The following is a 26,693-nucleotide window of genomic DNA, read 5'->3' on the forward strand; positions in this document are numbered from 1 at the left end:
TCTCCGCGACGTTTCCTGGAACTCCGGGGAGTGGCGAGAGAATAGAACATGTTCGCTTTGCGGAGACTATTTCCATTCTCCCTGGCCGCGAAGACATTTCCATCACATACTTAAGAGAAAAACATGGGTAAAACTCTTTCCTTCATTCATAATGACATTTAGTGTCACACGCACATACATAAAATTCAGGATATTAATTCATAGTGCCCTAATGTGGCATCATTGCTTTCATGAACTATTGTTACATGTTTGACAAGAAATATACTCAACTACCACTATGATGAAATTCTTTCATTTGCTTTGTTGTTGTTTTTTTTCCCAATGCAGGATTACATCTATGTGACCGGAAAAGCTCAAAACTCCTTGTACATCATAAATAAGAACACCGGTAATAACCTTGTTACAATCAACCTAGAAGCCACGCCCTACGGAGTCGCAATCTATGACCCAGATGTACAACCTCCCCAGTACTGTAAGTTGGTCATACATTTGGATGTAGACACTATTTTCATCTCCTGAAAGAATATCGATAACTGCCATAAATAATAGCATAATGTTTCAAAGAAGCATAATTTACATCTTACGATAATGACAATGATTGTTTATGATGTGTCACCTTCTAAAGATAATACATTCTCTCGTAACGCTACAAACAATTGGTTGGTAACACACTAAGGTTAAGCAGACTAAACAATAAAGATGAATGAAAACATCCAACAACCAATTTCTATTGCCTACTTGAAAGCGACAGTGGAATGAAACGAAGAAAGATGGAGAAGCAGTGCTAAATTTACCTGATGTACTTTATTAGTAATAAATTCAACGATTGTCTTGAACACGTATTGTTTCCTTTCCTATTCCGTAGCCCCGTGTAGTAGTAATCCATGTGGCTTCATGTGCGTTGGAGGCGGACCTAATGGATACAGCTGTCTCTGTGAGAACGGACGTCTACTCTCAGCGGACGGCCACACGTGCGCGAAGGGTAAGGGCGAGTTCTAGCCAGAAATGCAAAACAGAAAAAAAAAAAAGAAAACGCGGAGTCACAAAATATGATGCCGATAGTGATATTTGTGTTAGTGATTCTTTTGATGATGATGACTCGTAAACATATAGGTAGAGGTGACTCGATCACAGCTAGTGGTCTTTATCCTTTATAGGAACATTATTCATGTGCATATGTGACCCTGCATAACAAAACCAACAAAAGTCGCAAGACATAAATTTTTAGTTAAAGAGCAGATTCTGAAAGAGCAGACTTTAGGCTTTAAAATGATGTATAACTCAATTCAAATGCATTCTCCTAACCTATCCCAATACTAGAAAGAAAGCACATACTCTGGAAAGTGTGAACTGAGAAAAGAGGCTCTGAAGTACAGGGTCTATTCAAGCGCGTAATTTTTACCAAGCCGTGCTAGCTGAGCGATGAAAGGAAGAAAAAAACAGGATGTTAACCATTGGAGCAACAGCAATGAAGGGATTATCAGATTAAGCTGAAATTGAATGTGCTTTATCAACACATTCTGCAAGATGATTAATGCCAACTTTCAATGCAGTAGCATCATGTTTTCCAAAGGTATAGGAATTGAAAGTGAAGAGTATGGACAGGGTATTTTAAGAAATGAAAAGAGGACTCTATGAGAAACACCTAATCACACTATTCCACCAAAAAATGTTTGAGAAAAACTGCTTAAAGCACAACTTCATGTACGTTTTATGATCCCAAACTTTGATATGAAATAGAGGACTTGTTCTCTCAGAAAATATGAAAAACTAAAGATTGGCTGGGTTGACCCATTTCACTTATTTTCAGTCCCAATACATAATCAGTCCATGCGACTTTATGTTGGTTTTGTAATGCACGGTCACATAATTATGTTTGTGACTGTAATTGATGCAACTTGTACACTCAAATATTAGGCTTACCATAAATAACACTAAAAATTAGAAGAGGTGGTCTACGGTATCACCATGTACGTTGATACGAGGCAAAAGATTGTACAACGTATAAGTTTGATTATATTGCAAATGTATCTCCGGTAGCGAGGGCACATAGGAATGCATAGCAAAAGTGGTAGGTGGGTGACACCCTCCACTTTTCAGTTGAACATATCATCGTGAAATATAAGTACATCATCATGATCATTAACACATGACACGATAATAAAGGATTAGATGATGTAGAATAAGTGTAAAAGTGGAATGTGGATAAAATCCATTCTTCAATTGATCGGTCCGTGACACATTCAAGGTATATACATTTTCAATCTTTTCATCTTTAGCACATATATCTTAGTCATAAATAATTATTCATCAGTCATTTTGCTGTTCAAAGGAAAATAGTGGAAACATTTCTTATTTGATTTTTTTGTAGGGTACAGGAGGGGTAGTAATACAAACAATCATATGATAATAATGATGGCAATAATGATGATGATAATTATCGTCTTCTTTATCCAGGGTAGCCTCTTCGGTAATGACTTTTTCTTTAGATGGTCATGCCATCATTAAAATCCTAACGTTGCCAGGTATACCAGTTGCCGAAGAGATTTACACTGCCTTTGCCGAAAACCATACAACCAACTGCATCTAAGGGTACACTGACACTACTTTTGTCGTTGAAGCAGGACTATTCCCATATTGACGATCAAGCAGATGAGATAAGCCTTACACAGATCTAAATGGGAACTGGAGATTTAAACATGATTGTGTATCATTATATTAGCCAGCATATTAGTAGCCAATGACAACGATTCTTCACAAAAATACTTTTGCCAAATCATATATATCAAAAAACCTGTTTGGAGGAAATGGATACACACACTGTGATTAGAAAAAGGAATGGAAAGAGAAAGTTTCTTATGAATTATGTTGTAGCGCATATATACTACTCAAAAGGTAGAAAAAAGAATAGGAGAGGTGACTCAAAGGAATTCAAAATGCCAGGTTTATGATTTAAAACCAAGACTTTATTATTCTGATTTCTTAATGTAGAGGGCACCATCGACCCGCCACAATTCTTTGTGGCATCCCAAACAAAGCTCTGTCGCTATCCTGTCAACTTCCCCAATATGAGAATCGGTTCTGGCACCAACTTCAACGTGTCCTGCTTTCTCAGTGGCCAGCAGCACGTTGTTGCCATGGCAGTGGATTTGGAAGAGGGTTTCGTGTTCTTCAGTGATGTTAGAAGCAAGGGCCTATCTAAAGGAACTTTGCGACAGGGTGCTCCAGTGAGATTAATTACTGGTGGAATTAAGTCAGTCGAAGGTATGTTCAGCTGAACGCGGTATTTCTGGAAGAACGACACATTTGGTGCTTAAAGTGTATTTTGCTCGTCATGATCATTCATTATGAACCGTGAGTCACTTTTGTGTAGCAGTTCCCGCTTCACAACCCTGATAACGCGTGAAGGGTGAATGCTCCAGTCCATAGTATATATTGGAGCATTATTTGTACTCTGTTCATACACTGGGTTATCATTCCAGCCGTATCACAGCCTATGCAAGGTCTACAAAACATCTTTTATCTGACAATTATTCCATTATGTTCTCTTGGTGAATGTCCGATTCTTAGACCAACTGTTAATGTCTTTATCATCACTTTCGGCTTGAACTTCATGCCTAGTAGTCTTATAAATTGCATCTACAGCAGTCAACTAAATTGTGTGTGAGAAATATTTGGAGATGTTAATTCTGATTGCTTATTATGTTTGCTTTATTTTCTTATTGCTTGTTGACATGATTTCCGTCTACTATCTCTTGAGATATAAACCTTGCTGCTGTCAGTCGATTTCGTTCCGTCGCAAAAATTTGTTATGAGCGTAAAGAGTTTTAAGCATTTGATCTATTGGAAACCAATTAGGTGTGGCAGTTGATTGGTCGACCAAACACGTGTATTGGACAGACCACCCCCGTGGTACAATCGAAGTCTCCAAGTACGATGGATCACACAGGACAACTCTGCTCCAAGACGATGTGACCAAGCCGCGGAGTATCGCTATCGATCCAGAGAAAAAGTGAGCTATGAGAACAGTCACTTTAATATTTCTTAAACTCTCATTATTTTTTTCCCTTTTTTTAATAAAGTTAACCGAGGTATTCGTGTTGTTTACAGATTGCCATACAGATTCACTGACTCATTGATAGGTTTCATTACCATTTTGACATACATCCTTTTTAGTTATCATATTTCTATCAATTTATAGCAAGTTGTATAAATAAAGATATTAACATATTACTGTCAATATAATTAATTATGATCAAGATATATCAGACATACATACTTACGTAAATTAATCATATCTTGAAGTACTGTAAGTGAAGTACATGCACCTGATTGTGTCTCTGCATATGACACGTTTCCATAACAGACTGATGTTCTGGACAGAGTTCGGCCCTCCGGCACAGATTGAGCGAGCCGGTCTTGATGGGTCAGATCGAGTTGTCCTGCTTTCTTCTCTCGTCGGTCTTCCGCTGTTCAGGCCAGGTGGACTCGCCATCGACTACGACAAGGAAAGGTACAAAAAGAATACCTTAACCCCTAAATTATGGGCAGTCAATGACTGCAGAAAGAAAAAGAGGATGTTTATCATAAAGTGAAGTTTAAGAAGTTCAGGAAACACTGTTAAAAAGCAATGAATTTTAAAGTCTGGGTTAAATCCACATGTCGTCACTGGACAGGAAGGCTACAGCAATGGTGCCGAGATTGTATAATAATACGAAGACATTATAAAGAGGATTAAACAATTCCTCTTTTTGTCCAATGAGAAGTATGCATTCCCTCAGCCTGTAACTGACATATTATATCAAGGGCATAACGTGGTAACTAAAACAAATTTTCGGCATTGACGAGATTTTGCTATTCCCATATATATCAACAAACATGTGAATACTTCCTTTTTTGTATTCATGAGACGCTAGGATATCGTTAAATAAAGACATTATTTTGTTTGATATTTAGGTTGTACTACGGAGACCTATTGATGGGTACAATCAGTAGTATGGACTACAATGGAAACGATCGAAGACAAATTCTCAGGAAACCGGGAGCCATCTTCTTTGACATCGCATTGTATAAGGTAATTACTGTTGCCATTTTGGTTGTTATTATCTGCCATAGTAATTTCGTCATCTTTGAAACATCGTTACTCGTCGGTTCTCTCTATTTTCCTTCCCATTCATTCGAATGTCGGATATATCACATGATAAGTCTAATTTGAATTATTGATGTGTTTACATATTCAAGGATGCTTTTATATGTATTGCTGTTTCGGCGTGTGATATTTTATCTTGTATATCAGCAATTTTAGTCTTCGGATTGTCCCTTTAGTTGTTTTCTTTATGAATAGACAATTGATCATTATCGAACGTCAGGAGGGGCGCTACATTTTTTCTAAGTTAAGGGCCGACATTATGGGAACAAGGACGTCGATTCGTTTTCAGGATGGAAGGGGAGGGGAATTTTACCGGCACTTCTCTCCCTAAATCGCTTGTCAAGCAAGAAAAAAGTCTTTACAGTTAAAAAAAAAGAAAAGAACTAAACAAAACAAAAAGTTTTCACATTATTTTTTTTGATGCCACTTCTCTAACAAAATCCTCCATCAACCCGGTTGGGCTGGCTCTGAACGTTTATGATTACTATGTAATCTATTGCTATATACTTCACCATATCATAACTGCTAGTACTACCGTGTATATTTTACTGCTACTATACTTCTAAACACTCCAACTGCCACTACTGCTACTAGTACTACTACTACTTCTTCTTCTACTACTACTACTACTGCTACTACTACTACTACTACTTCTACTGTCATTTCCACTACTACTACTACTCCTGCTCATGTTACTACTACTACTACTACTACTACTACTAAGACCCCGTTTACAGTGCGAGGCTCGGCCGCGGCCGAGCCGCGGCCGAGCCCAGCCCCGTTTCAGTGTAAACGCGCAAAAGGCCAAATGCGAGGCCAAAATTGGCCTCGCATTTGGCCTCGCTCTGGAGGTGGTCTCGGCCGCGGCCGAGCCGCGGCCGAGCCCGGCCTTTTCTTCGTGTAAACGCAAACTTGGCCAAATGCGCGGCCAATTGCGCGGCCAATTTTAGTCTGGCTTCCAAACCCTCTGCATGTATCTTTCGCTATTCAGGATATCAACCCCCTCAACGTCGAAAGCTAGTATGTTTAAGGTGGTTTTGTCCTGCAAAGGATTTTTTTCCTTCGGCAAAGGCCTTTGCCCGAACGGCGACTTCGTCGCCACGGAATTCATTTGGCAAAGGGTCTGAACACCAGACAATACCAAATTGCATTTGTTTACAAGCAGAGCGCCGCTACGACAAAATATTGAAAGGTTTGAATCAAAAGCGCGGCCGAGCCCAGCAGTGTAAACGGACAAAATTGCGAGGCTCGGCCGCGCAATTGAGGCCGGACTCGGCCACGGCACTGTAAACGGGGTCCTAGGCTGCTGCTGCTGTTACTACTTCTAATGTATAATACTCCTACTACTACTACTACTACTACTACTACTACTACCACTTCTTACTGTTACTATTGACTAAGACCCCGTTTACAGTGCGGGGCCGGGCTCGGCCGCGGCTCGGCCGCGGCCGAGTCCGGCCTCAATTGCGCGGCCGAGCCTCGCAATTTTGTCCGTTTACACTGCTGGGCTCGGCCGCGCTTTTGATTCAAACCTTTCAATATTTTGTCGTAGTGGCGCTCTGCTTGTAAACAAACGCAATTTGGTATTGTCTGGTTTTCAGACCCTTTGCCAAATGAATTCCGTGGCGACGAAGTCGCCGTTCGGGCAAAGGCCTTTGCCGAAGGAAAAAATCCTTTGCAGGACAAAACCACCTTAAACTATACTAGTTTTCGACGTTGAGGGGGTTAATATCCTGAATAGCGAAAGATACAGGCAGAGGGTTTGGAAGCCAGACTAAAATTGGCCGCGCAATTGGCCGCGCATTTGGCCCAGTTTGCGTTTACACCAAAGATAGTAGAGATATAAGATACGAAGGCGCGCGATAAAGATGGACACAAAATGGCTACCCTACATGACGATACAAAAGAGAGCTAAGTACAAACTCAGTACACCTAGAAACATCATTCATTTCCAAAGGTAGTGGTATTCTTGTCATCTTAAAAAGATTTAAAAATTATAGTCGTAGCTTTTTTTCGATGAAGGGGATAATTTTGAAGAACGAGATTTTAGAGTAATAAGGATTATTTCGTGGAGGTAAAAATTTGGCAACAACATGATCTCACAATCAAAAACGCTTGATAAACAACAACATCTTCAAAGACAGCGCGTCTCAGGACGAGAAAGGAAAGGAGGAAGAGGGAAACTTCCATGTATAGATAGTGGTTATAATTATGAAACCACCAGGGAGTAAGTCAACCTCCCTGGTTATACCATCACCTTATACACTTAATTAAAACACATACATTGATATTGCCTTGTTCTTCGTGTGTGGGGTGTTTGAAGTTTTCATAGTCAGAAACTTAGACAAAGTCAGAAAGATTGGTTGTATCTGTTCGCAAAATGATGATAATGATAATGATAATTATGTCATTATACATTATGAAGAAACATTCCCGATGGATATGTGAAATAATAGTTTTCTGATACTTGGTGTGTACGGTGAGTGGATTAATTTACCCATTAGTTTCATCTATCCGTGATATCATCTGATAACTTCCAATTACTCTTGTTTAATGACATCACAATGATTCATTGATTTGCTCATAGCTCGATGCATAGATGCGTAAAGATAATGATTTGAATTTAAACTAGTAATGCTTTCGACTGTCTTACGGTCACATTTACTTTTTCATGCCTGTAATTTCTTGTGTAATATCTTGATAGCATAATAAACATTACCGCAGTGATGAGTAATGTTGTATTGTTTCAAGATTCCATTGTTTCCGATTGATGTTTGGATTCCAGGACTTCGTTCTGTGGACGGAGCTAGGGAGAGGTAACGGAATATATGCAGCTAACCGCGAAACAGGAGAAACGGTACAGAATTACCTCAAAAGAGACGAGGCGGTCTTCGGTATCACCACATACGCTGATTCGAGGCAAAAGATTATACAACGTAAGTTTGATCTATTGCAAGTTTGATAAGTTTGACCGAATATTTCACTCACAATTGCAATTACTGTTTGACTCTCAAAATGGTGATGCTGTGTGTGTTATGTTTGTCACTTACATCGTGATAAATTATCACCGTCTGACAGACAGCTACCTAAACTGGATAGCTAAGATTGTACGGTGAATTGGATAGTATGAATATTTATCTGATTCCACTACCGTGTTTCCTGGTTGGTTGTCAATGTAATTTCTTTTTTCTTTTACCTAATTATCCGTGAAATTCTGGGAAGTATTATGTCCTAGCTATGTGTGTAGTCCACATTATACCATTTAAAAATTAAAAAAAAAACTAAAGCGCATTGACGTAACAATAATATTACACAAATATTATGCAATGATAATACATGACAATTGTATTGATCGATGGTGACAAATTTGATGGTATGATTGCATTCATGATAGACAATCAAAATAATGACTATCTAGCTAATGACTTCTGTGAAAACACGATTTGCCGTGATGGATGACATCTATAATCACAATGTTTTGCTCCAAATTTTCACGTCAAACAGATCCATGTCGCTTTAGAAATGGAGGATGTGATCAGCTTTGTCTTAACTCGCCATCGAGCAGCAAAGGCTACGTGTGCAAGTGTTCACTGGGCTACCACCTAGACGTCAATGGGAAGTCATGTTTATCAGGTGCGCCTCGGGGTAGAGCCGTTTGTTTGAGAGTGTTGTTCTGTCCGGCGTGAGATAACTATGATACCATTAGATATAATTTTCGCGATGAAAACTATTATGTATGCGGGACCGAAATACTGGAACGATCCCTGTCCGGCGTGAAATAACTATGATACCATTAGATACAATTTTCGGGATGAAAACAATTATGTATGCGGGACCGAAATACTGGAACGATCTCCCCTCTGAATTCACAGGTTGTTTTTCACTATCATCCTTTAAATGCAAATTAAGACAGTATTTATTGAATAATTACATTAATTCAGCTCATTGAAATCTGTTTTGTGCTGTACAGGACTATCCCGCTGTACTGTACTCCAGGGTAGTTGTCATATTAAAACCAGCTGTTTGTGCCCTCAAATTCTGTCACTGTATTAGACCTATTGTATATTCTTCCTTCTTAAGACAGTCGGGGCGAGGTAACAGCTGGTATTTTAATTTTCTCTGCCCTGTAACTGGTTGTTGAATGTATTTTTTTTTTTTTTTTTTGGGGGGGGGGGGAATTTGCAGGTGCATGTGTTCCCTCCTTAATACACGCAATGTATAAATTTCTAATACTTTCTAAACCGTATCATTGTTATTATATATTGAGTCATATTGTTATTATTGCCAGAACGACAATGGTTCATCCGCCTACAGCACGTGGCTTATCCGACCCCAAATCTGCATCAGAGAAGAATTTGCTATAAACTGTATAATTGTAATTTTTTCTCTATGTTTCGGTCATTGTTGTATACCCGTGCTCCCCATCTTAATCTTTAACTCGATTTTAATTGGGACCTACGCTCAACAAGCTCGCTTTTAAGTAGGTTCCTTCATATTTCTTTAGCATTTATTCACAGATTCCAAACCTCATAGATCGACCACTATATGTTTTATATATTTGCAATATTTTATGTATGTCTCCAGCTTGATATCATGTACTTCATTTAATTTTGTTATATTTGATGTATTCTTTCATCGAGAAATAGGAAAATAAATTGAAAATTGAAATTGAAATATAAATATGATACCATTAGATATAAATAAATATTATGATTGATTAGACGTGTGTATCATGTGTGTGTGTGTTTGCGTGTGTGTGCTCCCGGGCCACCGAATTTATCTTTTTGGTGGCCCGATCGAGCAATTAAGATTCAAACGAACTGTTACTAGTGCCTTTATTTCGGGCCACTAAAATTTCAGATCAAAATATTTAGTGGTTCGAACGGGTCACTAGACAAAACAGTTAGTGTTGAGCCCTGAATGATATTGGATATGACTGTTTCGTGTGTATAAGGCCTACCTATAAGTAAGTCTGTATGTTTTATGAACAGTCACATTATATTTATTTGCTCCTCTTGCTGTAGATATCGCTGACATGGCTGAGGATAACTTCTTCTTGATTACGGACTCGTATCGACGAGCTATTTTCCAAGTCGATATGTCCGACCCAAATTTTGAGCCAGAAGCTTTGAGTCTAACCTCTATACAGAATCCAATAGATGTGACCTTTGACCCGGTAGACAGACTGGTGTATTGGACCGATGTGGCTGCCAAGACAATAAGCCGTGGCTCATTGGACGGTCAGCGCCAAGAAGTCATACTATCCGCCGAAGTGCAACGTGAGTTTTTGTGGACTATTTCCTTCCACACAACTTCAATTTCCATTTGTCTTTTTTGTCTCCTCCCCTCTCTAATTTAGGGCTTTCATTTTTTCTCTTTCAATATTCTTCGACAATAATACAGCTCGAGCTGACGCATATGTTGTGTTTTTTTTTTTTCATCTAACTCACTTCAATTTCCATTTGTCTTTTTTGTCTCCTCCCCTCTCTAATTTAGGGCTTTCATTTTTTCTCTTTCAATATTCTTCGACAATAATACAGCTCGAGCTGACGCATATGTTGTGTTTTTTTTTTTCATCTAACTCACTTCGTTAAAAGTAAAATTATCTAATATTCTATGTTACAACCGTTATTCATTTAAAATGGATCATCTACGTATATACTGATAAATTTTGTGATTTGCTGAAGTTATGTATAATGTACAATGATCTTGAAGTTTCTTTTGTTGCATTTAGGTAGGCTTATATAAACATAGATGGCTTTAAAAAAATATCAGAAAATTCAGGAGAAGAGAAAATCAACCGCTGTGTTGCGTATGAGAAATACTTCGTTATGTTATGTGCAGCTATACCTAATTCTTACATGATTCCTACAAAAATGTACAACCATTTTCTGATGTGTCACATTTCACATCCAGATCCTGATGGGATTGCTGTAGACTCTAGCTCCAGACTACTGTACTGGACCGACTTTGAGTTGCAGACTCTTTCAGTGTCCCGTTTGGATGGTTCAGATCACAAAACATTAATACGCGGCTTGGGGAAGCCTAGAGCGCTTGTGCTTCATCCTGCAAAAGGGTAAGTATATTAACCACTTTGTGTATCTGTTTGGTGTTAGCACGGAATGTGTAAGCAGGACAAAGATATCTTAGATACTTTGCAACTGGAATATACAAGGCCCCTTTAGATTTGAGAGTATTTTATCAGATTGATAACAGTATATTCAGAGACGAAATGTCTTTGAAACAAATATGATTTTGCCGGAGTCTGTATTCAGTAGAGACAAGAAAATTGAAAGTCACATCACTCAAGAACTATGTGCTATTGACAAAGAAGTGGGGGCAAATATTTCATTTAAAATGTCTAATTCACATCAGATAAGTCCTTAAAATGGTAAACGTCATGTGTCCTTTGGATATAGTTTCACACTATTATGCGTGTAATGTATGCCAGTAGATCCTGCGCTTGAAACGAAAGACAAGCGTTTCCACCCCCCCCCCCCTTCTCGCCCACATACCTCCAAACGCTTGACTATACAGTATAAAACATGTTCGTTATTCTTTTTTTTTTCTTTTAAAGGAGCTTATAGTTTTGGTTGTGACCTCACTTCGGGTTTCTAGTATTTTCTGTAAGATGATGAGAAATCTTTCATGAAATATGATAGAACATATAATACATTCAAAGAGGGATTCAAAGTTTATTTGATGAAAATCGGTTTTAAAATGGCTGAGATATCCGGAAAAAAAAAGAGCATTCCTAATAAAAAAAAAAAAAAAAAAAAGCGGGACCCACCATTTATTGGGATCGCCTTGTTTTACTTTGTTTTTTGATGTCTTAGTGATTCCAAAATCGATTTTTCATCTAATAAACTTTGAATTCCTCTTAAATTGGTATGCTCTGTACTATTTCATAAGTGGCTTCTTGGTACCTCACAAAGAGTTAAAAGCCCAATTCTCATCTCCTCCAATACTATACAATCCCTTTAACTTCTGACTCGTGGTTTAGGAGTGTGTGCTAGTGCCAATTTCATTTATGGAGTATTGTTTTATTCCCGATGGGTTTGCTGTCTTTGTTATATTCTCTGTAGAACTATGTTTTGGACTGACTGGGGGTCTAATCCGTCCATCGAACGCGCCTACATGGACGGCTCCTCGCGGAGGGTGATAATCTCGGGTGGTCTCCGCTGGCCCAACGGCCTGGCTATTGACTATCAAGGTGAGCCATAGTGTGACTGGACTGGACATGACTTCATACAGTAACTTAGCAGAACTAAACAACCAACACACCAACTTTTTATGATAAATTGAAATCTGTTATTGTAAATAAGAGAATCAATGCCATGACACATTCCCACAACACATGTGTAGTTCATCCCAGACAGCTTAATGGAACTGCAAGAGGGATTATCTCATCAAGTATCAGTCTTAAGCAACAATACTGCCACCAAAATGTCTCAGCAACTCCCAATAAGTTTTTAGTATATCGTAGACTACACTCTTAGAAAAAAAGGTTCTTTTGAGCACCATTAAATGGTTCTCAGCACTGTCATAATAGCGACACCCTTTTAGGTGCTCGTGAGAACCTTTTCTTAATGGTGCTTGTCGGCACCTTTTGCAAAAGGTGCCCATTAGAACCTTTTTCCCGATGAAATGGTGCTCGTGAGTACCATTTAAAAGGTGCCCATGGGCACCTTTTTGACTAAAGATGGGCACCTTTTTGACTCTTTTCAAAAGGTGTTCATGGGAACCATTTCATTGGAAAAGGTTCTAATGGGCACCAATGTTAAAAGGTGCTGACAGGCACAATTTAAAAAAGGTTCTCACAGGCTCCAAAAAAGGTGTCGCTATTGTGACAGTGCTGAGAACCATTTAATGGTGCTCAAAAGAACCTTTTTTTTTTTCTTAGAATGTAGTATGTGAATTGATGTCTGTGTATTTTTGGTGTGTTTCACATGCAGTGCTGGTAAGGTGCTTCACTGGCACCATTCTTAAAGGTACATTACCTATCTGCATTGAAAATGTGCATCACAAACTCATTTGAAATGAAATGAATTCATCTGAATTTCATCTCATCAGTCAAACATGCGTTCAAAACATGTATATTAGCAATACATCAGCATATCATACATTATCACTGACACGAAAAAAAAAAAAAGAGCAAGGATAACAAACCAATGCACATACACTTTCACAAGCATGTATACATGTACATGACATTCACCAATATTTTTTCATGAAACATTACTCAATAACTGAAAACCATAGAAATTTGCTCTTTCACAAATTCGCAGAAATGTATTCATTCACCTTCACTTTTACAATCTAAAGTTGAGGTTTGTATTTGTCATGTTATAATCTGTCAAATATTCTTAACAAAATATTTTCATTTGTTCACTAATTTTTTCCCACAATATTTGTCATTTGTGTACCGAGCAGTTCTTGAAACACCATCACACTTCTCTGTACAGATGATATGAAATAGCAAGAGGTGCATCAGGCTTTTGAAATACATAACAACATTTCTAATTCTCTGTGAAATAATTCCTGCATGGATGAGATACAGTACTTGTGTAAGTCTTAAGATAGGCAGAAGTCAAGTACATTACCTGCTTAAGTAGTATGACGAACTTTTTCCACATATTTGCTACTTTGTTCGGTGTTGTTGTTGTTTTTTTTTTTTCTTTTAACGCATATTTGTCCTAAAAGCAACTACAAAGGGCAGGAAAACAATTCCATTAAACAGGACCTTTGGTATTGTCACAGAAAACATACATTATATTGCTGGTATGATACGTGGAATAGGATAAGCTTTACACTTCTTCGCTTCACTTCACTTCACATTCATAACGTCGAGTGCTTGAATTGACTTATCTTTGTTTGTATACGAGTGACTTTTTTGTTGTTGTTGTTCTGCAATTTGAAAGCACCATAGACACATCTATACAACTGCAAATACAAGAAGAGTATCAATTCAGGTTAATCATGACTTCTGACAATTTACAGCCTGTCCTACGAAAACACACACACACAAAAAAGAAAAGAAAAGAACACATTGTTTTATAATGAAAAGGATAATAAGAATCCAAAGGGGAAAAGATCTAGGATACCACACCCACACAGTTTCACAAGCATGAATGAACAAAAATTCCTAAACCATGATCTAAAATATATAACATTGGGAATCGATAAAAATTTGAAGAGTTTGATAGCAAAAACCGATAAGTCCATTTTTGAAGATTTTGAAGTACGGTCTCTGCCATAAAGTACAAAATAATACCTTTTAAATTATATATTGGTTACTACATATAAAGGTACATTTTTGAAGTTATGGTCAAAAGAAGCAAAAATTTTCTTATTGTTCTCTTTATATTTCTTGACCTTTAGTCGCAAATATCTCCATTTGGCAAATATGGACTTATCGGTTTTTGCGAACAAACTCTTCATTTACACTTTTTTTTTAAAAAGCAGACCAACAAATTCATTAGAGTAAACTATATACAATGCAGACCTAAAGCTGAGGTTTGAATTTGCTGTCCTATAACCTGCCTATGACAATAATATGTTGTTAGCATTTGTCATTTTGTTCACCACATTTGGCAACAGTCTTTTAAACACCACCACCACGTACATGTACATTTTGTATTTCTGCAAAAGCAATATAAACTGGTGACAAGAGGTGCATCAGTGCTTTGAAATAAATTACACTGTACATACTCTTCAATTCTCTACACAATATGTAATTCCTGCGTGGGTATAAATGCAATAAGTTTTACCAGTCTAGGTGCAAACTTTAAAAGTGTGCAGAAATCGACCACACAATGACTGGAGAAGTATAAAGAGCATTTTCCGTTTGTGCTTTTAAAGTTTAGAACTATGAATGACTCCACTTCTCAGATTGGCATCTGGTCTGATCTCATTACGTCTACCCCCCCCCCCCCTCAATACAGTTGATTCAAAGCTGTTAAATGCAAATTATAGTGAAACATTATCACTGGTACATTGTAAGTTGCAAATACTGTATTGGGATTGTAACAAAACATACGTGACCCTCCATCACACAAACCAATAAAAAGTCGCCTGACATGAATATTTGGTTGACGGCAGATTGAGATTCTGAAAGAGCAGCTATAAAATACACTTAAGTCAATGCAAACGGACTTACCTACCCTATCTACATATTTCTCAAAGGTTTTCTCTGGCAGCATCAGTGTTTTTTCTTTGACTCAGCTCATTCTTGGCTAGCGTAGGTTTCTGGTCGATGCTGTCAACGGGCTATCGGGCTAAAATTGTCATTCTGATCGATGTATTCTTTTGGTCACCCAGCTCATTCTTGACTAGCCCATCGGTTCTGTTTGATGCTGTCAACGGGCTATCACAGGCTGTCATTCTGATCGATGTATCGTCTTAGCCACACAGCTCATTCTTGACTAGCCCAGGGTTCTGGCTGATGCTGCAAATGGGCTATCCCGGGCTCTTATTCTGATCGATGAATTCTTGTGGCCGCTCACCTCATTCTTGGCTGATGTTAAGCCTACGGTTCTGGCCGATGTTGTCAACGGTCTGTCACGGGCTGTCTCTCTGATCAATGTAGAGTCTACCTTTTTCCCTAACCGCACCAGCGACCCGAACACGTACGTACTGCTTCATCGTCCCGGCCAGAGTTACTTGTTCCCTGGTTTCTGTGCATGTTGGTGTGTCCACTTCCCTGATATATGAATTGAAAGATACAATAGACCTACACCGCGTTAATAAAACAATGTCATTGCTATAGTATAATTCGATAAACAGAACACGGCATTACATGACGTGACTCGTCACTTAGAACAAGCCTGAAAACATACTGAAGAGATTTTGACCTAACCGTTAGGCCTACTGGGCTGTAGACAGACCTCTATTGGCTCTAACGTTAACGCTGACAGTTATAACATAGGGAGCCTATAGAACAAATTTCCTTATTGCATGTCGATGGTGTAGACCTACCCCGGGGCGCTCCTTGTACACAGTTATCTTTGCGTTCGGCGTTTGGGCTATGTTTCGGAGTCAGTAGACTCTTTTTTTAATAGGCATAGAAATGTCTAAACGTTACATGCATACCTAGCTAAGTAACTTAGCCCTGCCCAGTCGCTGTGAAAGCGTGACAGCCATGCTCCGGCCCCGCACGGCGTCTGTTCGGGCTAGCCCTAACTGCGACCAGCCCCAACACGCAGTGTTTACAGTGTGTAACTGTGTACACGGAGCGTCCCGGGGTTAGGCTAGCCCATGAGCCATTGCTACCGGTATGCCAAATTTCTAATTGGGAGAAGTGTCAGGCCTAACATGTTATTGTTAGATCTGGATCTACTGTACCTGGTAAACATTACACAAGATAGCAGCTTCGATCAAATTAGATCTAACATTAGGATCTAGCTAACCGTTAAGGTTAATCACTGACTGAAAACGAAAACTGAGTGATGAATCTAACACGTAACATTCTAACTTGATTTTTGTATCAACGAATGTCATCTAAAAATGAGATAAAACCACATTAAAACGAAAAATCTTACCTCTTCTCCTAAATTGTGATGACTGCCATGGCGAAAATGGAATTGACAGTGACACGTTTCCAGTCCACTTTGTCAAAATTAACGTCTAACGTTACCGGGTGCCGCTCGTTATGGGTGTGATGTAAGTGTAGGGGCCTACGTGTCTAGCCGGCCGTCTGCTGCTAGCTGCATGCATGGGTATTGCATTGGCACTCTGCTACCGCTGTGCGGTGGCCAGGCTAGGCACAGGCAGCTAGCACAGGGCTACACATAGCCTCGGCGCGTGCCGCCGCGGTTACATAGTCCTACAGTGCAGTACTAGTACGTGTACGTTTACGCGTACGCATATCTGATCAAGCGCTAAAATTGGATGGTGGCAGCTGTCAGTTGGCACGCAGCCAAGAGAAGTCATTAGTCTACGATAAAAACAATATGTACTTTTTATTATCACAGCAGTAGAAACACATACAATATTTTTGTACCAATACCACAGTTTTGGAGATTCTTACATCTGGCATTCGAATACACAGCAAGGGGAAAAATGAAAGTGGACCTAAAGATATTGTTTGACCTGCAGGAGTACCACAAATAACACTCGGGGACTGGATCGCATACTAGCAAATGGTGACGAACGGAACCATTTCGATTGGGAACCATTTATAGGTGCTCATCGGAACCATTTTGCGAGAACCATCTGATGAGAACCATTTTGGAGCCGACGAGAACCATTTGAGAACCTTTTTTTCTTAGAGTGTACTCTAGAATATTAAATTCATAATAATTTTGGACATGAATTAACTTCACTGCCCCGAAACATTAATTTAAATAATCATCTCTTTATTTGACAAAAATTGAACATACGACTTCCAGATCTGAGTTACTCAAGTTTGTTTCAAGTTCAGCTTGATGTGAGGTAAATCAAAACTTTGTTCAATTGAATTGATTTCAGCCGCTTTTACGATATCTAATCCGCCTAAACTGACATAATATTATGGTGAAACTGACAATGCTGAGAGTGATACATTGTTTCCAATAGCGTGGCGTAAAATCAACATGCAAATGTTAAAATGTTGAAACATGAGCTGAACACATTGAGTTGATGTACAGGGGGAGGGGGTCCGAATATTTCCTCTCTTCTGAGAAAAAAAAAATGCTTCTTGCCAATTCAGAATTTCATGAAGTATTTGTTAGTTGATATCTATAAATGACATTTATTATTTATTATTTATCATTATTTGAGTACATATGGCATTGCTTGCGTCAAGTCGGTGCTGTAATGCAATTTTATATGCCATCAACAAATAATCAGAAATAAAGATAAGCTTGAATTCATTGAATGGATACATATCAGTTGTTTAAAGGATGTGTACAGTGTTCTGGTTGAGGTGAGGATTTAGCTTTTCACGTTTTGCGAGATATTCAGAAACCAATCTATGAGATGTCAAAGAGCATGCGATTCTAGGGGTATCAAAAGTTTATTTGATGAAATTTGGTTTTGAAATGGCTGAGATATCCAAAAACAAGGTGAAACATAAAAGGCCTGTCGCCTTTTATTATCATCACCTTTTTTTTGTATCTCCGCCATTTGAAAACCAATTTTCATCAAATAAACGTTGAATCCTTCTTAAAATTACATGCTCTTTCATATTTTATAAGAGGTTTCTCATTATCTCACCTAGGAATGTTCAAAACATGAATCCCCACCTCAACCAGTACTGTACAGTCCCTTTAAGTCCACCTTTGGTCTACCTTAAAAATATAGTTGTAAAATTGCTCACGATAGTGTGACTTAATGCATCCGTGTTCCCTATAGCTGAACGCCTCTTCTGGGTCGACGCCGGTCTCGACAAGATCGAAACTGCAGACTTCAACGGACGAGGTCGTCGTCAGCTTGTCGACTTCGGTCGAGACGTGCATGGCTTCGGTGTGGTTGTCGTTGGCGACTTCATCTACTGGGCGGATTGGAGAGAACAGAGTATTCTGAGGGCAGAAAAAGCAACCGGTAGAAACAACCGTACCGTAGGACCGAGCGACTACATCAGACCAAATGGCCTATTTGCTGTGACAAGCAACCCGGAAAACGGTAAAGCAATTTCCCTTCCCTTATTAACCTTTCATCGTAGTCCTGTTGTATCACAGAAACATTATTACCACAATATAGTGTGGCAACGTACCGTGTTACAGTGTAAACTCTGTGCCTTGAATATGTAAATGACGAAAGCATAACAAATCAATATACCTACTTTGTCACATAGTATGCCAGCATAATATAGAAAGTAAATGTATACCTATATAGAGAGAAGATTATTTTCCATGAATTTTATTGTCCAGATACGCTTAAATTCTTTCGAATTCCAAATGTCTTGGTCATATTGTGTGTGTTTTAGCGTTAGCTCTATACGCTGTGATGTGATAAGGTTTATAAATACACTCGAAAGAATGAGCAGAAAGTAATTATCCCATCTTTGGGCAAACGTGTTCGACCAAAGCAATGCCTTTTTCGACTTTGTGCGTTATAGTATAGTAGTCAAAGGAAAAAACTGTGTCATCCTATAAGTGGTGAAAGAGAAACTAAAATGGTATATCAAAATGTATGTATTGGATTAAGATATCACACGTCGCATAAAATGCATATAACAGTACGCGTCTGATGCGTCCCTTCTTTCTACATGTTAGTTCTCATAATTCTAACCAGTGATTTATGTGATTTTATAGAGTTTACAAACTGTATCCTCGGTAATGGCGGGTGTTCACCAAGTAGCCTCTGCCTACCTAGTGGTATCTCAGACAACAATTGTGTATGCGCCGATGGATTCCACCTGGGACTAGATGGAGGCTGCCAGCCAGGTATGTCTGAAGAACTAACAGTGGCGATATCTTGATTCGATATTCACCAGCAGTGCTGTCCCCATGATCTTTTAATCGCATGAAAGCACGTCATGAGCATATAATGGTCAGGAGAATCGGATAAATAGCGGACTGGCAATAGTGAAAAATTACGAATTGTTGTAGAAAGTGGGAATATCATCTATTACTTTTCAGGGGAAAGAGCTTGTATGTAGTGGTTTATCAAAACTAGCCCGTTATGAGCATTTTACACATGAACTATCAATATCTAATTGAACCAGAATTAATGAGATGTCTTGAATCATTCCACAGCTATTATACCAACCAAGGTTACTGTTCTGTCATATTTTACCAGATTCCTTGTTTGAGTACAGAAATGATGAATGACAACGTGATTAGTTCAGCCGATGATAAGATTCATGAAGATCCTCATTATATTTGCAATATTCTAAATAATCATTTTCCTTCCATTGGGGAAAATCTTGCAAGCAAAATTCCATCTTCAAATAAACATTTTTCTGAATTTCTAGGTCCTCCAAATTTAAACTCAATGTTTTTTAGCCCAACATATAGTCAGGAGATAATCAATATTGTTTCTGATTTTCGTTCCAAAAAAAGTGCTGGACACGATGACATCAGTAATTTTCTGCTGAAGGGGGTAATATCTTCAATTGCGGATCCTTTATCTCATATATTCAATTTATCTCTTTTTTATGGTATTGTTCCTGAAAGTATGAAAATAGCAAAAGTTATTCCTTTGTTTAAAAAAGGTGACAAATTAGATGTTAATAATTATAGACCAATTTCTTTGTTATGTACACTGTCCAAAATTCTTGAAAAAATTGTTTACAAAAGAACTCTTACATTTTTGAAATTCAATAATATACTCTCAAATACTCAGTTTGGTTTTAGAGAAAAACATAGCACCTCACATGCATTATTGAGTTTTGTAGAAAAAGTAGCACATGCTATCGACAAATCCTCACATCTCATAGGTTTGTTCCTGGACTTCTCCAAGGCCTTCGACACCATTAATCATGATATTTTACTTAATAAATTGCAACATTACGGAGTCCGTGGGAAGGCCTTGGAGTGGTTCAGGAGCTACCTCTTGAACAGGAAGCAATATGTCTCTTTAAATGGTTGCAATTCACAAATGTTAAATGTTAAATGTGGGGTCCCACAGGGAAGTTTATTAGGTCCGCTTCTGTTTCTTATTTATATAAATGATTTCTGTAAATCATCAGATATTCTTTCTTTCATTCTCTTTGCGGATGATTCAAATTTGTTTTTTTCGCATAATAATCCTTTTACCCTAGTAAAGACATTAAATTTTGAATTAGAAAAAGTTGCTCAATGGATAAAAGCTAATAAATTATCTCTCAATCTTCAAAAAACAAAATATATGCTTTTCAGCAACTCCATTGAGGCACTACCTGCTGATATTATTTTTGATGGCACACCGCTGGAAAATGTTTCTTATATCAAATTTCTGGGAATAACAGTTGATAATAAGCTTTCATGGAAATTTCATATTTATAGTATATGTAAGATTATTTCTCGAAACATCGGTATAATCAACAAGATTAAATTTTGTCTTCCTTTGTCGTCCCTGCTTACATTATATTCATCCCTCATATTGCCTTATTTAAATTACGGTATTCTTGTATGGGGAAATACATATCAAACTCTTTTGGATAAATTACTTCTGCTACAAAAGAAGTCACTGCGCATTATATGTCACACTGCATATTTGTCTCATACTGATCCGTTATTTTTTGAAAATAAAATATTTAAAATTAAAGATTTGTATTTGTTTAATTTAGGACAATTTATGTATAATTATAATAAAAATAATCTTCCATATATATTTGAATCAATGTTTTCAAAAAATCAATCTGTTCATAATTATCCTACAAGGCAATCGAACGAATTTCATTTACCATTTTTTAGGACCTTGCTGGCTCAGCAAACCTTCATCTACGAGGGGCCTAAGTATTGGAACTCACTTCCCTACGACATAATAACAGCACAAACTTTGAATTCTTTTAAAAACAAATTACAATTTTTTCTGTTGAAATCTTATGATATACAACCAAATTAGGTTCGGTTTCATTCTCTCAATCAAGTCGTTTGTTTGTTTGTTTGTTTTTACAAGTATTAAGTTATCACAAAGAAATCATCTTTTAAGGAAAACAATCTGTCTAACATAAGTTTACCTCAGATATTTCTTTTATTGTACCAGTAACAGTGAGTCTATTCTCTTTCTCTTTTTTTATATCCGTTCTTATGCATGCATACCGGCATATGCAACCAATCAATCGTAATTTCAAACCAGGGAACGTTGTATTGTTTTGTTATTGCATTGTCATAATGAAGTACAGTATGCTTGTGTCCACGATGGCGCGTGTTGTACCATAGTCTCATTTCCCCCTTTTTTTGTTTTTTTTCTTCTTCTTTTTTTCCCCCCTTCCCAAGCTAATTTCATGTCAGTTGACATTGGTTTCTTTGACTTTGTGTACGTATTTTTAGAGGGTCCCATACCCTACAAGCTTTGCTTTTTAAGTGGGACCCTCCATTTCCATTCTAATCTTTGTATTAGGTATATACCTTAGAAACGAAATTCTGTTGTTACTCGTCACCACTTGTACGTTTTCTTTGAAATTGTTATAAATTTGTTCTGTAAATGTATTGTATATATTTTTTCTGTATATTCAATGGAAATGGAAATAAAATTGAATTGAAATTGAATTGAATTGAATTCGTTTTTTGTTTTTTTTTTAGTAACGACAAAACGACATTTCCGATAGATGGCGCATGTTACTGGTTGAGGTTAAAATGTTAAAACATTGTCATTTCTCAACTTGTTCACTTTAACATCTTTTATTGCAAAAGTTGAGAAAGCGTTTATGATGTTGTCTGTGGTACATAATATATTACGTTATAGCACATCAATTTTTTTTAGAATAACACGATGGCATGTCATGCACTTATTATTCTGATGCGCACTAGAAATAAGCCACGTCGTCCATTATCTTTTGAATTCTGTTAGTGATGACAAAAATGAATCTTAGATTGAACCTGGGAACATCTTAAACGTGGCATGTTGGAAGGTAAGTTTAATCTTTTCATTATTAGTTTTGTGTTGAAGAGACACACTGTGAAATTGATGCCCACGTGTGAAATGCGTCTTATATTTTGATTGACTTTATAGACGCACTGATTGAGTGTCCCAGAGTCTTCCCGTCGGGACGAGTGACCGAAGGGTGTGACGTCAGACCTGGCAGCGTCTGTGACATCGAGTGCGAACAGAACAAGGTGGCCACCGTGGACGTGGTACGATGTCTTGGGTCAGGAGCCTGGGATGTCGACGTCGACTCACTATGTAAAGGTATGACTTTAGCTCAGATCTCCTCCTGTTACTGCTTATTTCAAGGACACCAGTGGTTCCATTATAGTGCTGTAATATAAAAAAAATCCTACTATGGAGGGCTACTATTTCATCATTGTCAGTTATGGAGAGCTCAATTTTAGTTGTGACGAAAGGGGAACTCCTCCTTTTTCCATTGATCCTAATTATGTTGACAAATGTCATGCATGACTGAGCACATGAACTTTAAAGACAACCATGACAAATTGCACTTTTTCCAAGTTTGAGTGTCACATATGACGCAACAATGAATGTATCGCTGGATGAGATCTCTCAGTGAAAGTTTTCAAATTAAGAGGCCACCCTACATGACTGCAGGTTTGTGTTTAGGGTTTCTTCTAACCTTTAATGGTCAATTACCTCCAACATGGCCACGCTGTCGATAATTTGGTCACTCCCACAAAGACTAACCCAGTACCCGTTCTTCTGTTTTCATATCCAAGTCATGCTTTGTCACTGCAAGCTATGTGTTGAATATAAACAGAGAAAAATTTATTATGTGAGTTGGCCTTTTTAGGACTGGCTAAGTTTTCGGACAGGTGGCCATGTTAAAGGTTATGGACCATAAAATGTTAGAAGAAACCATAAACACAAACCCTAAGCACAAACCTGCATTCGTACAGCTGGCCTAATTTGGCCACTTTCAATGACAGATCTCATTCATTCAGTGACACATTCATTGTTCCTGAATGTGACACACAAACTTGGAAAAAGTGCACTTTGACATTGTTGTCAGTAAAGTTCATATGCTGAGTCATGCATGACATTAATTTTCAACATAATTAGATATGAATGGAAAGAGGACGAGTTCTCCTTTCCTCACAACCAAAATTGCGCTCTCCATTGCTGACAATTATCAAAAAGTAGCGCCCAAATTTGGATTCCCTTTTTTTATACGCACTGTAAAGTGATAATCATTTTGATAATGATGATAATTTTTTTTTTCATTAAGGACTTTATGGAAATGAAAATTGAGGAGCTGTTGAGTTGTACCACTATTGTTTTTCATTCTAAATGAAAGAAAAGGGAAAGAGTGACAATAAACCCACTTTAATCAATTCAACCCAACTGCGTGTACAGTAAACCAGTGTCTCCTTTTCTCTTGTCTGTTTCTGTCAACACAGAACCAGAGTGCGAGGCACTTGTCACACCGGACCACGCCATTGCTGGACCCTGTTCGCCTCCGTTCACCGCCGGCAAACTCTGCACCCACGAATGCGAGCCGGGCTATAGGACGACGGGAGGAAGCGTGAGGCGAATCTGCGAACCTGCCGTAGGTTGGCTGGGGATTCAGCTGACGTGTGAAGAAGGTAGAGAAAAAAGAGGCGTAGTATCAGAACAACGCTTCAAAATAATTTGATTATTACCTGATCTGGAATATCTTATTTCAAACATATAGACTTTATGTTGATACAGTACATACATACCTGCAGTCACATGGGGGTCACCAGGGGGGGGGGGGGGTGCGTTGGGTGCGGACGCACCCCCCCCCCCGCCCCTTCAGACCAGCAACAACAACAACAACAACAACAAATCACCACTTCAGTCTGCGAGCGACCTCAACGCCGGACGCTAAATAATCATTCTTGTGTGTGTGTGTGTGTGTGTGTGTGTGTGTTTTGTTTTGTTTTTTTTTACTTTTGTTATTTTGCACCAATGACAACAAAATCGTGGGCAAAAACAATTCTTACCCTGGGCTCTGTCAACACTAATTTTATACATATCTACGAGTATTCTAGGGACGTGTTTACTATTTATCGACCGTACTGTACATCCGTACGGCATATACGGAGCACGTACACGTTTGCATGTACGCCATGTGCTACTTACTAAGTATGTAGGGTCTATGTACAGCACGTTACTTCGGTTACAGCTCGTTATTCCGAAGGTTCGTTATTCCGAAGGCTCTTTATTCCTAAGATTCGTTATTCCGAAGGTTCATTGTTCCGAATTTCATTTTCGGATTAACCAATCTTCGGAGTAACGAACCTTCGGAATAACGCCACAAATTTTCGGATTAACGAACCCTTTTTCATTTTCGGATTAACGAACCTCTAGGTATAGGGAACTTGCGTGTTTCGGATTAACGACCCTTCGGAATAACGAACCTTCGGATAACGAACAGCACCCCGTTAGGGTTCTTCTGACCAATCCATATTGATAATGCGAGCCCAAGTGCGAGCCTTAGCCTCATAAAAAAAAAAAAAAAGTTTGGAGGGGCAAGTATATCATGTTGTCCACCCCTTCCCCCATAATTCCCGAGACGAGAAGATTTTCTTGCTTTTTTTGCCAGGAAAAAAAAAAGTTTACCCCCATAAAAACATTGGAAGGGCAAGCATATCATAATTTTGCCCCCCCCCCTCCATAATGAATAATTATTATAGTGAGATGAGAAGATTTCCTTGCTGTTTGACAGGAAAAAAAAAAGTTGCCTCCATGAAATGTTCGAGGGGCAAGCGCACCATATATTTATTGTCTGCCCAACCCCACATTATTATAATTCCCGAGATGAAAAGATTTTCTTGCTTTTTTTGTTAGAAATCTGTCCAATTATTTCACCCAAAGTGCGCACCAGATGGCAGGTTGCTGAATTTCAATTCTAAAAAAGCAAAGTCTCTCTCGTGCAGGAGGGAGATACCTCTTCCCACACCTTCCCCCGTTCGGTCTATTTTCCATGGACTTAATACACCTATATATAGATTGACAGATTTACAAATATGTGTGGCGCTCCGTCGGAATGAGTCAAAAGTCGCAAAAAATGAAATCGAAGTTATGCCTATAAGTGAATTCTACAGACTCTAAGCTTTACACTGATATGTAATACAACTCATTTCGACATCCCTATAGATCATAAAAACGAATATTAACCACGTTTGTTATGCCAGTTGATTTTCTAAATAACGGAGAAAATCGCTCTCAAAGTTCAGGCTATGTTCATGCTCAAAACCTGTTTCTTTCACGGGACGAAACAATACAACTGTCCTGCTTAGCGACGGCGTTTACGCTCCATCGCACGCACTACCGTATAAGGCGATAGCTTGGGTATGTAAGATAATCAACCAATCGCAGGACAGGTCTATCATTAACGATTCTGACCAATACGGCAGCCCGAATGTAAACTTCGGCGCGTTTGTGTCCGTGCCGCTGCCACCGCATGAATGAGTCGGTACGCGTTGTGTGTCGGCTGCGTTGTGGTTTGCCGCAATTTTTAACTCACAAACAATAGGAAACAGTAGAAAGAAAAGAAGGCACGCAATGCGTCTTACGAGAAGCGTCTTTTAGCGAGGGCGTTGATCGCTCCATTCTCCTCCCATACATGTTGTTGTCAATGGAAACTAAAGAGGATGCGTTTAGCAAGTACCAATACCTAAATAGAACCTGAGAACCTATTGTAGGCGGGCACGCAATGCGTCTTACGAGAAGCGTCTTTTAGCGAGGGCGTTCATCGCTTCCATTCTCCTCCCATGTTGTTGCCAATGGAAACTAAAGAGGATGCGTTTAGCAAGTACCAATACCTATTAAATAGAACCTGAGAAACTATTCTAAGCGGGGGTTCAAAAGACAGCATCGGTAGAAAAAGTCAATGAAGTTGATTAACGATAGTCGTCTTTTGAGATTCTTTGCGTGTACTTAAAACCCTCAAATTACGCACATGGTCGTAATGTTGCAGAGCATCAAAAACTGCTTTCGCGTTTTTTCTGCTGCAGCTGTATACAGCCGTAACATTATGAATTCCCGCCATATTAAA

The 26,693-nt window shown here is 38.5% G+C and overlaps 1 protein-coding gene across 1 annotated transcript in view; it reads left to right on the top strand.

The window, feature by feature from the left end:
* Positions 1–26,693, top strand: part of LOC140242944 (uncharacterized) — a 56,498-nt gene that overhangs the window by 11,901 nt on the left and 17,904 nt on the right. Inside the window, exons 8-22 of the mRNA XM_072322691.1 lie at positions 328–472; positions 866–982; positions 2,992–3,264; positions 3,859–4,012; positions 4,367–4,513; positions 4,957–5,074; positions 7,935–8,085; positions 8,654–8,782; positions 10,174–10,428; positions 11,066–11,225; positions 12,235–12,362; positions 18,482–18,751; positions 19,384–19,515; positions 22,730–22,906; positions 24,070–24,255. Of these exons, the coding sequence (XP_072178792.1) occupies positions 328–472; positions 866–982; positions 2,992–3,264; positions 3,859–4,012; positions 4,367–4,513; positions 4,957–5,074; positions 7,935–8,085; positions 8,654–8,782; positions 10,174–10,428; positions 11,066–11,225; positions 12,235–12,362; positions 18,482–18,751; positions 19,384–19,515; positions 22,730–22,906; positions 24,070–24,255 (2,542 nt within the window). The remainder of the gene's footprint in view (positions 1–327; positions 473–865; positions 983–2,991; positions 3,265–3,858; positions 4,013–4,366; positions 4,514–4,956; positions 5,075–7,934; positions 8,086–8,653; positions 8,783–10,173; positions 10,429–11,065; positions 11,226–12,234; positions 12,363–18,481; positions 18,752–19,383; positions 19,516–22,729; positions 22,907–24,069; positions 24,256–26,693) is intronic.

This window comes from Diadema setosum, chromosome 2 (genome assembly GCF_964275005.1).
Source record: "Diadema setosum chromosome 2, eeDiaSeto1, whole genome shotgun sequence".
NCBI lineage: Eukaryota > Metazoa > Echinodermata > Echinoidea > Diadematoida > Diadematidae > Diadema > Diadema setosum.